General features: G+C 40.5%; 1 protein-coding gene across 5 annotated transcripts in view; it reads right to left on the reverse strand.

The window, feature by feature from the left end:
- The window catches only part of unc5a (unc-5 netrin receptor A), a 209,715-nt gene that overhangs the window by 3,351 nt on the left and 194,218 nt on the right, over positions 1–12,146 (reverse strand). For 4 of the 5 annotated variants that reach the window (XM_047354006.1, XM_047354007.1, XM_047354003.1 and 1 more), the window contains 3 exons: positions 8,282–8,431; positions 6,818–6,982; positions 6,515–6,693 (listed from right to left, as the gene is read on the reverse strand). In XM_047354006.1, coding sequence (XP_047209962.1) covers positions 6,515–6,693; positions 6,818–6,982; positions 8,282–8,431 — 494 coding nt within the window. Of the gene's footprint in view, position 1; positions 3,961–6,514; positions 6,694–6,817; positions 6,983–8,281; positions 8,432–12,146 lie in introns of those variants that run through there. The other variant, XM_047354005.1, reaches the window with a different exon arrangement.

Raw genomic sequence — 12,146 nt, forward strand, 5'->3', positions numbered from 1 at the left:
AGCAAAGGAGACGAGAGTGAAAGGACAGAGATCAGAAAAGGCAGCTTTGCAGTTTCCCTCCTGTAGAGGAGTCTAAGAAAAATCTTTTCAGCTGATATTTTATTGTGCTGCTGCTGTTTTTGTAGCTCTGTCGATGTCAGCTTTTGTTCTGCATCACAGCACTGCCTCCCAACCAGTTCTAGCTTCGGAAGCTGCAATCAAATCCAAAACAGCAGATGTGGACAAATTTGCTGGCCTGAAAATAATAGATATTTCACTGCTGCAGCATCTTCTCAATCTGAGAAGATTTTGAAAAATTTAACCATTAGTCAGGAAGTTTTTGTTTTATTGACAAAATCCCCATTGGCACAATTATTATTATTATTTACCTCTGAGAAATCCCTAGTAGGGAGGCAGGAACATTTGGATGGAGTTTTGTGGAGGGAGTTCAAAGCATGTGAAATTGGTTACAACTTTTCATAAAGTAATATAGGTATAAATAGTCTGCAGCTCATGTTTTGTGTTACTTTTATCTGTTGTAATGACCTGGTTCCACATTGGAACGCTCTAAATATGCTGAATCAAGGTTCTGGGTCTCATGGTTGAAACCTGCCTTAAGGATGACCAATAAACACTCCAGGTGGGTTTGGTTTGAAACAAAGAATGAACAGGTGAAACAGATGATCATGTCCACCGTTAAGTGCGTAGGAGGATCAGTGGTGCTGTGGGCCTGTTTCTGTACTATGCTAGACTGCATGACATCATGAAATCTTTGAAATGAAAAATTTAAATGAAACTCTTGTGGTCTCTGGGTCGTCATCGGGTCTTTTAGCAGGACTTGGATCCACTGCCATCTCAGGCCACAGACCTACAATAAATCCTGTCGTGAGCTGAAGAGAAGAGAGCATAAGAGAGGACCCATGGCTCTGGATGATCTAGAGAGATTGCGCGAAGAGAAATGGTTGAGGATCTTTCTCTTTGCTCTCTCCAGTCTTTTGAGAGGTCAGAGAAGACAAACTGCTGAGCTGTTGGTAGAACAGAGTTGTGGAAAGCATTAACAACAAGAGTAGAAACAATTGTGTCACCTGGCATTTTGGTAAAATTGTGTAAAATTGTTTTTTAGTGCAGGATCATAATCTCAATCAGAAAACATAAGGCAGAAAACAACCTTTAATTTGTGTATTTTTATTCAGTCAAAATAAAAAATCCTAGTAAAATTATTGTTTTTAGAGGTGAATTTGTCCATATCTGTAACTGCAGAGCTTTCATTGCTCTTCGTTTGATGCTAGAATTGGCCCCAAATCTCATACAATAAATCCTGTATGGACTTTCGGCAGTTAAGTCGGAAGTGACCTTTTCCATCTTAGGTGCAGAGCCTTCCTCGATCAAACCCAATCAATGACAACAAAGCAGTGTCCCTGGCCGGCTGTAGTTTTGATGTCGTGTGGGACCTGATCCCCGCAGTAGCTGAAGATGCTTGTTTGATTTAATAGCTTTTTTTCTGTTCTCCAAATGTCCTGGGTCTGAGCGTATGACATTAAGGGAATAGCTCACACTCTGGAGTGTTTTTGTAAGGGAAGAGACAGACAATAAGACATGTTTTCTCTTTTAGAAAAGCCGGAGAGTCTGTTATTTCCTTGTGTCTGCTGTCTGGCTACTGGAGCATTCGGTGATGGCTATGAACATGTGACCGCGTTGGCTGTACACGCAGTGCCGCTAACACGTTGTCATTTTGAGCCAGCTGGATTTTATAGTGCAAAGAGCTCTTTCTGAAAACAACATAAACAAGCGTTGGTCAAAAAATGTTTGGAGATGAGCGTATGTGTCATTAATCAGATTAAAAACTGAAAAGAAATAATAATAATAAAGCCAGAGCCTGGTCCAACATGTTAACCCTTTTTTTTCACCTCGCTGTGTGAAAACCCAGCTTATCTTCTGCGGCTCAGACACAGACATTTGCTCAGTCTTGGGAGAGAAAGATCAAATAAAAGGTTCTTGGCATTTTAAGTTTTATTGATCGGTCTCGTTCCGCTTGGTCTGAATGCTTTATGCAGTCAGAGACAAACGCAGAAATACAGCATGACAGAATGCCAAGCAGCTGCTGCTTTTTCAGGAAAACATGTTGTTAAGGACAGATCAAACAACAAAGAAGTTGTTCCTTCCTAAGACCTAAATGAGAATTGATTATGTTGAGCTGAACGTCGCTAATTAAACCTGTAGTGCATCAATTCCAGGCGGGAATTAATTGGGGTAAATAAAGTTGATTGGACAAATTAGGCGCTCCTATTTGATTTCATTACGAGGTAGAAATTAAATTGCTGGATAGGGGATCAATGTCTGGCCTCACTCTGTTACAGATGCTTTGGTGATAAAGTACAGTAACCAAGAGAACAAATTGGACTGAGGTCGGCACAGGGCCAAAACTATTCCCTCTCTTTTTTTTTTTTTTTTTGGTTGCTGATGGGCAGCTAGCTTGCAGCCTTTCCAATTACAGCTGTTAAGCAGGATGTCGCAGCCAGAAGTTTAGTGACAGACTTTAAGCTGATTACCTGTTTCTGAGGAAAAAAAGGAAGACAGGGGTCATGTTTTCTTGGAGAAATGATAGCTGTATCCATCAAGTCCGCATTAATCCTATAATGTTAGCTGAGTCGAAAGAGGATTAGTTTGCTAAGGCATTACCTTGTTTACCTGAACTTTAGAGCAAACATGGATGCACTTCACGTTCATTGATGGTGAAGAGTTTTACAAATAAAGAAGGAAACATGAAACTATTAAACTCCAGTTCTGTTTCTTTTAAAGATTTTCCTACCTCTTGCACTTTTTCACATTGTACAAGAGAAAACCTCTGTGTATTTTATCTGAATTTTATTTATAATTGAGAACTGAAAGAGAAAGATAGATGGCTTCAGTGTTTTATAAATATGGATCTGAAATGTATGGCGTGCATTTGTTTCAGTCGTTCTGAGTTAAAACTTGAGAAACACCTGCTATTGCTACTACAGCTGTGAGTAATTGCACCTGTATTTTTAAATTCCTGGCATAAATTGTCTAAAGCATATCCAAAGCATGATGTTATGACTTGTAATATGGTTTTATAACCTAAAAGTGCTTTAAACATCTCCACAACTTTGTCTGCTGTGTTCCTTGGTCTTCATGATGCTATTTATTCACTACAGAGAACAAATTTTTTCTAGCAAATTAGTGCACTATAAATAAAATGAATTTAATTTCATTCTGAAGGCAACTTGTTGCAATAGATTTTATTTAGGGTTTATTCAGAGTAAAGAGGGTAAAACACAAATGCACTTCACAATTCTCAGATTTTTATGTGCAAACAAATATATAATTCTTACCGACCACTCCACAATTATTAACTACTTTGTTGGTTTACAACATAAAATCCCAATGAAATATGTCAAAATTTCTGGTTTTAATGTAAACACTGTGGAGAAGTTCAAAAGATATAAAAGCACTTTATACACTGCTTTCCAACATTTACACAGAAGAAGTTTGAATATCTGGGGATTAAGGATGGGTATTGAATTAGGTATTTTTGTAGGTACCGACCGAATTACGTAGGTACTACCGAGTACCGATTCACATAAAATCAAACGGTACCATGTTTCGGTACCTAAACGCATCATTGTGACACTGAGGGAGTGAAAGAGTGGGCGGTTTTCCATGCAGGACATAAACACAGCATTGCACGTAATGACGTTAGTAGTCGCTGGTACCGTCAACAAAGCATGGCTGATAGAAACGCTAGAAAGTATGGCTCCAATTTTTAAAATACAATACAGATTACACTCGCTGCAATATTTGTGACGTAAAGTGCAAGGCCAGCGCCGGGAATACTTCTAATCTGAGGAAGCACCTGGTTAAACACAAGAGTTTTCTCATCCGCCTCTACGGCTTTTCAACATAACATTTTTTTTGCACAATCTACGGCTGCCACACTTGTATCCGTTAGCGACTCGTCATCTGCAGCCAGCAACATGGGAGAAGAAATGTTTGAAACAAACAATGCAAGCAGCTGGATGTTGTTTTCATATATTCATTAAAGTTCATATACTGAGAAATAAATATGTTAAACTGAGCATTTTTTAGATTTTATTATTAAACAAATTAACATTTATTGCCACATAAACACACACAAAAGTACCGAAAACTGGTACCGTTGAGTATCGGTACCTATTCCCAGGTACCGGGCATTGGTACCTTATCGGTTCAAATGTGAAAGGCACCCAACCTTACTGGGGATGTGCTCTAATACCACTATTCCACACAGACCACAAGTGGCATGAATCACCAAGAACTGCTACATTTCAGGATAATTAGCTGAATTGAAATACGTTCCTGAATTCATAACTGATTAATATTTTATTCTTAGTGAGTTCTTACGAATTCTTGAGTCATCTGGAATTTGTGGCAAAATAATTTTGGTGCAGGACTCCCATATCCAAAAACAATTCATAAAATTCTTATCAAGTTCGTAGGTCATTCTTAGGCATTGTAACTCATTCCAAATCATAGACATTCCTATGTGTTCTTAACACAATCGGGATTCCCTACAGAATTGTCTTAACCATGAAACAAAAGGAATTCTTATCTTTCACCCTCAGCTCCCTTATCAGTCTGTTGTAGTGACCATACAGGGGTTGGACAATGAAACTGAAACATCTGTCATTTTAGTGTGGGAGGTTTCATGGCTAAATTGGACCAGCCTGGTAGCCAGTCTTCATTGGTTGCACATTGCACCAGTAAGAGCAGAGTGTGAAGGTTCAATTAGCAGGGTAAGAGCACAGTTTTGCTCAAAATATTGAAATGCACACAACATTATGGGTGACATATCAGAGTTCAAAAGAGGACAAATTATTGGTGCACGTCTTGCTGGCGCATCTGTGATCAAGACAGCAAGTCTTTGTGATGTATCAAGAGCCACGGTATCCAGGGTAATGTCAGCATACCACCAAGAAGGACGAACCACATCCAACAGGATTAACTGTGGACGCAAGAGGAAGTTGTCTGAAAGGGATGTTCGGGTGCTAACCCGGATTGTATCCAAAAAATATAAAACCACGGCTGCCCAAATCACAGCAGAATTAAATGTGCACCTCAACTCTCCTGTTTCCACCAGAACTGTCCGTCGGGAGCTCCACAGGGTCAATATACACAGCCGGGCTGCTATAGCCAAACCTTTGGTCACTCATGCCAATGCCAAACGTCGGTTTCAATGGTGCAAGGAGCGCAAATCTTGGGCTGTGGACAATGTGAAACATGTATTGTTCTCTGATGAGTCCACCTTTACTGTTTTCCCCACATCCAGGAGAGTAACGGCGTGGAGAAGCCCCAAAGAAGCGTACCACTAAGACTGTTGCATGCCCAGAGTGAAGCATGGGGGTGGATCAGTGATGGTTTGGGCTGCCATATCATGGCATTCCCTTGGCCCAATACTTGTGCTAGATGGTTGCGTCACTGCCAAGGCCTACCAAACCATTCTTGAGGACCATATGCATCCAATGGTTCAAACATTGTATCCTGAAGGCGGTGCCGTGTATCAGGATGACAATGCACCAATACACACAGCAAGACTGGTGAAAGATTGGTTTGATGAACATGAAAGTGAAGTTGAACATCTCCCATGGCCTGCACAGTCACCAGATCTAAATATTATTGAGCCACTTTGGGGTGTTTTGGAGGAGCGAGTCAGGAAATGTTTTCCTCCACCAGTATCATGTAGTGACCTGGCCACTATCCTGCAAGAAGAATGGCTTAAAATCCCTCTGACCACTGTGCAGGACTTGTATATGTCATTCCCAAGACCAATTGATGCTGTATTGGCCGCAAAAGGAGGCCCTACACCATACTGATAAATTATTGTGGTCTAAAACCAGGTGTTTCAGTTTCATTGTCCAACCCCTGTAGCATTCTAGCTGGCATCAGCCATGGTGTAACCCACCACCTGGGGGTTCTTCTCCTTTCTCTTTGAAGCAGTCTTCTAGCTATCAACAGCTGGTATTGATAGTCCTGTTACAGGGGCCAGTACACCAGCTGCTCTACGTTGAACATCCATGTTGGAATTGGCGCCCAAGCTCTGGTGAGGACCTTTTTACTACATCTAGATGGAAAATCCCACGAATTGTCAAGAATAGTAACAAATTAAAATTTAATTGTACTAGATTCTTCTAGATGCCTTCTGCATATTTCTAACTGATTAGTAACTGATTCCTAACATTTGTCCAGTATTCCTATTAGATTCTGGTAAATCATACTGAACTCTTAACAAAATTTGTGTGAATCAAGCCGAACCTTATGATTTATCTTTATCCATCCTACCTCTGTTGTAAGTGAATCTTAGTTGGACCAGAAAATTTCAAAAATTTGAAGAATCCTCATCAATCCCAAAATTTTGCAATTTGTGCCGGTTCGTATTATTCGTGGTCTGTGTGGATTAGTGGTGTGGGCTGATTGTTCCGGCACCCACCGGAACTCAGATTGGGGATCAGATCACGTTTATAGTAAAGTTTGTAATTACCTCTCAAGTTTAAGTCTTTGTGCTAGCATTCTCCAGTCTGCTCCATTGGGACACGGCGCGTCCAGGCTGCTGCAGATCTTCTGTCTGATGAGGTATGGGATCTGAAAGGCGCTGGGCCCGGCCAGAGCCATCGCATTACTGTCCATTAACAGAAACTCAGAGTCCAGAGCTCGTGTGTCCTGGTAGGAGCAGACATAAACGACAACCTGCAAACCTTTTTTTTTACCACCGTTAAGCATTAAAAATCATTCGCGTGAGTAATCAAAATGCTGGATTACAGTGATTGTCTGCTCTGACTGTTACCTTGGCAATGTTAAAGTCGAGGGCAAAACTCTGTCCTTCCCCCTCCACCTGCCACACGCACAGCTGGCAGGTGAGCTCGCAGGTGTGGAGGCTAAGCCGCTCAAGAGTGAACGTGCAGTGCAGGTACCGCTGGGAACCGTTCCAGATGTGATAGAACGGGATCTCCTGCGGAAAAAACATTGCAGCGGCACAGTCAGGGCTACATTTCTGAAACACGCCACAACAGGACCGCCCGCCTGTAATACGCTGAGATCATTATTAATTACGCTGACATAAACTGCGATCATTAGGTAAAAATGGCTAAGAGAGTGAAAAGAGAAACATTTGCTGTTGCTGACAACTTGGATCTTTAACAGCAGTGAAAAATGACTGAGGGTTACAGAAAGTATCAAATGTAGGACTTTAGAGATTAAATGCAATACTTGCTTTTTTATCAATTTTTCAGCTTTTTTCTGCAGCTACATAGCTATAAATGATGCTAAACACGAAGTACGCCAAGGGGCAGAGACATATACACATGTATGCATAACAGTGTGGAGTGGCTCTGCTCAGATAGAGCTAAAGTACAGTGTTTCAGTGAATTTATCAAGACTGACAATTTCAACATCTTATTTTCTGTTGCTCCATATTAATGCCTCGTTGGCATAACCCAGGAGAAGCAAGGTAGTAATGCTGGAGAAAGAGGGCTCTTCAAAAAAACAAACCTTCCAACTTTCCTCTGAGATCAACTGCTAACAAGACCTCACTTGGAAAGTCAGGCGGGCCTGCAGGACGAGGAGCTGACCAAATGGGGGCACTGTTACCCAGTTAGACCATCAGAGATCGATGGATGAAACACGCAAACGCCTTCAAGCGGCTCCTGCGGAGACCAAAGGTCTTTCTGACTGTGCTGCTGAGAGGGAAACAACGTTTCCAAATGAACAGGCACAGTGCAGAGAAATAAGCCTCTGCTCTGGGTGCATTGTTGCAGCCCCTGCTTGCTTTGCACAGCCTGTGTACTCTTTGGGGACCCGGTGCTCGGTGCTTACACAGTTACAGCCAGAACATTTTCTAGCCCACTCTGAATAGCCCTTGTGTTGCCGTCACAGGGCTGCAAGGTTGCTGGCTGTGCAGGTACAGAGAGCAGTGGAGGAGAGAGGGCTTCCGAAATTCAGCCTGCAAACTATTTACATTCTGCTCCATATTTCATCCAAGCTCCCTTTGAGAGAGCAGCAGCTATTTTAATCAATAAGATTGCACCTTTGGGTTATAGCACACAACCCACATTCACACACTATGAAAACATGCACACACTCTAAAATAATAAATTACTGAACTACTTGGAAACAGTTTGGTAGAAACACACTAAAAAACTCTTTTGTGTGACTGTTTAAAGTAATTAAATACAAGTTGGTCAAGAACATGCTTAATAAATAATCTGAACCTCCTGTGCCCTGCAGACCCCCTCACCTCCCCCTAACACACCTGGTAGCCGGCTAGCAGCTTGCTCCTCCAGTGCGCCTGGGGCATGTCGTGGATGGACAGGCGCAGGTTGTGGTAGCTGTCTTTGAAAAGCAGGATGTGGGGGTCGTCAATCAGCCGACCCCCGAGCTGCCTCTCCATCTGCATCACCTCCTGATGAGAGAGAAAGTGGGAGCGAGAGGCGTCAGGGCTCAGAGGAAGTACATTTGACGTCAACATCATGCGGGTACAATGAAAATGTGCAAAAAGATCTGGAACTTATAACTGTTTACACATTGTGTTATTCTTGCATTCAGAACTGTTCCATTGGGAAAAAGAATTTGTCCACTCACACGCTGGCAGAGATAAAAAGGACACGGCAGCAGCTCCATTGAAAATTTGGACTCAGATACACATACAGATACACACATAGTTGTTCTTGTTCACACATCCACACAAACACTGACACAAACCCAGCAGGAGCTTGAGGCAGGGGTGTGGAACATCTTAGGATCAGGATATTGTGTCCCTGTATGCAGCCCCAAAGATTGGACCGACTTGTCTCCATTGAGCTTTTGTGTCCCCCCACAAGGCTTATACCCTGCCACAGACTGTGCAAACCCAGCTTTCAGCTACAGCATTTGAATGCAAATACTGCAGCCACTCCAGCCGCCTGGCTACCTGGGCTGTGATTAAGTAAGTGAACGAGCCATTAGTCAACTGCTCATTGTTTTCGCATGGTGAAACTCCTTAATTTCATTTTTGTTTTTGTGCCAGGAGAGATTTGTAAATGCATGCTTAATATTTTAATCTCAGTGGGACTTGCACAGTGGACCATTTGTTGCCATCCAAATGACCATCTGGAATGACATAATAATATCCACAACATTTTCCTCCAATTTTTTTAATTCACTTTTAGCTGGATGCTTTCTACTGTATGAACCCTAAAAATTCATTTTTCAGCAAGACTTTCATTTTCCCACTCTGAAAGGACAAGCTTATTAAACTAGATTTTTATTTATTTTTTTCTATTAAAATTCCATACTTTTCCAGACTCAAACTTTCAGTTCCTAGTCTGTTTTAGTTGTTTTTGTATGAAAACAAAGAATCACCATGAATTTATTGCAGATATTTTCTATAGTGATCACACTGTAAATATGGAACATATAAAAAGAAGAGACTCTAAGGAAAATGCATGGTTAAACAAACAAAAGAATAGATGGATGGATGGATGGACGGAAGGATGGATGGATTTTTTAGACAATGGCACAGGAAATAAAATCAAGAAATTCAAATATTTTCCCCATACGCATACTCTTTTCCCTAATTTTAGCAAACTTAAAGTAAATTCCTTAGATCCACATACATTTCCAGAGAGTGAAGGAATAAAAGATTAAAACTGAAATAAAAACCAGTCCTCTGAAATTAGCGGTTTGAGAGGAGCATACAAAGAAGATGTGTTATTTGAGTCTGTCTGAGGAGAGAACAAGGTGGCAGCAGGAGAAATACCGGCTAGAATGAGCCTCAGAGTCTCATAGACGACATATCTGAAAGATGACGGCACCAAACGGGAAATGCATGTATAGATAGTGGCCATATGTTGAGTGCGACATGCCAGCGTGACTGCCCATGGTTGTGATTTCTGCAAAGACATCTAATTAAGAAGGAGAATGGCTGTAATTTCTGTGCTCACAACACTGATTGAATTTTCTGTCCCTTTCCCCAGGAATGAGCTAGACTGATTCCAATTATAATGGGAAGGAATCTGTTAATTATCCAGTTGGAATCTCTACCTGCGTTACTCAAAGTCCTTCATTAAATGAGCAGCTCTGGGTTCAGCAGGGGAGCAGAAGATTCATGTTAGTTTCTGCATTACTTCTATCATTTGTTTCTGTAAACATGTACATTATGCCTTTTGTAATAATTTACAAAATCATTTCCTTTATGTTTTAATGTACAATTATTTGGCTTAAGAGGAGCTGCCATGTACTGAGCCTGCAGACATTTGTGACGTTACCCAGCTCATTTTCACAGAGAGGGAAGGTCAGACAGTGGTTGTGAATCAAAGCATTGAGGTCTAATGAGTTAATAACAGAGGGCAGTGCTTTCTCCACTGAAAAGCCCCCTACTATTATGTCTCATAAACATACAAAAGGCACATTATGCAGGCTCCCAAGGAGGTTTATTTAAACAGTTCTTACGCATGATTATTTGTTAGTGGGGGAAGATTAGCAATGCAAATTAGCTGGTGGACTTTGATAGGGTTTTGACCTATAGACACAGATCTATAGGTCTGCTTGCAGGAGAAAGAGCACAGAATGCCAATTATCTTACTATCAACATCTTACTGCTACGGTGAATACTAAGTCGAAAGTGGAGCAGTTTGTCAGGCTAAACGCTGAAATGCAGGAATTACCATCAAAAAGGGACCGGGACAACTCTGCGATCACAGATGGAAGATACACTGCAAGTATACACTGCACCTCCACCTTTTAGATGTGTCCTCTCGCTGTGGGTCATTTCATAACCGCATTTTGAAACCACGCATTGCCATTTTTCTACTGAAAACTAGATGTTGGCAATTCATTTCCCAAATGGCCACGTAACTATGATAGCTGTCGAGGGCCACATTATTGGTTGAACTCAATTATTCCAAAAATGATTTTATAATAAACTAATACGTTTTTATCTTATGCTGGTAATAGGAGTCATCGCAACAGAAAAATAAAATTTCTCACGCCACACTGACCACTCAAGCTTTAAATTCTACTCAAATAATTTTAGGACTAGTCTAAAAAAGTGCAAGTTTTTGTATTTCACTGTATGTTTAAACAAATGGAGCCACTTAAGATTTGAACTCAATAAACAAATAATTAAGAATAGGGCTTCATGATATTTGTAAATTGGATTTATTTCGTCAAGTGAGACTCAATCCAGCAGACTGAATATGTTATTGGTATTGTAGTATTCATCACATGGATATGTTATATTTGAGTAAAAAAAACAAAAAACTATGTGTTTATTTATGTGAGTACAGACCACAAAAATAATACTCTGTATTATGAATTTATTGACTCAGATTTTGTGGCACAAGGACTATGTTCAACTCACTGTACGCACTAAGGCGCACACGATATCTCAGAGAAAGAGCAACAACCATTTAGAAGATACATGTTTTATACAATGGTTGAAACAAAATTACAATGATTGGTTAAAAAAAGATGGTGGGTGGAATCCGTGGGTGAGACTTTAGAGCCCCCGTCGTGGAGATGAAGCATCGTGTTGTCCTTATCCCTGCTGGTCAATCAGTCTTCTTTTCGTTATACAGTTTATTGATGTCAACAACATCAACAACTTATAATTTAGATAGTTCGTTTTCATATGAGGCTCAGAGCTTTTGTCAGAGTAAGCGTATATCAATGTGTCAGAACTATGTCTCTAATAATGCAGCAGGTTTTTATTGTAGCCTTTAAACAAGTATTCACCTCAATATAAGTATTCACTCACCCCCACAAGACACATTTTTTTCACCCTAACAAATAACATCAAACAAACCTTTGCAATAATATTAATGCACACACTATATTTGGATGGTGCTTTATTGTGCAACCCTTAGTTTAAGGTCTCTGTTTTGTTATAAACTCCATCTGAATCAAATTTGAATTCATGTGCGGGGTTAAAACTTTGTGCAAGTTTAATTTCAGATTTTCTACTTGCTTTTGGAGGTCAGTCCCTAGATTCAAAGTTTATTTCTGTTGGTAGTTAAGTATTCTTATGAATTACGGAGATTAGCAGTGATAATGCTGAAATATCAGGCAAATTTGAATTATTTTATTTTATTGTTTTTCTAACGACTTTATAGTAAACCACATTGTAGTTCTTACCTCCA

The sequence above is a fragment of the Girardinichthys multiradiatus genome, chromosome 23 (assembly GCF_021462225.1).
Source record: "Girardinichthys multiradiatus isolate DD_20200921_A chromosome 23, DD_fGirMul_XY1, whole genome shotgun sequence".
Taxonomy (NCBI): Eukaryota; Metazoa; Chordata; class Actinopteri; order Cyprinodontiformes; family Goodeidae; genus Girardinichthys; species Girardinichthys multiradiatus.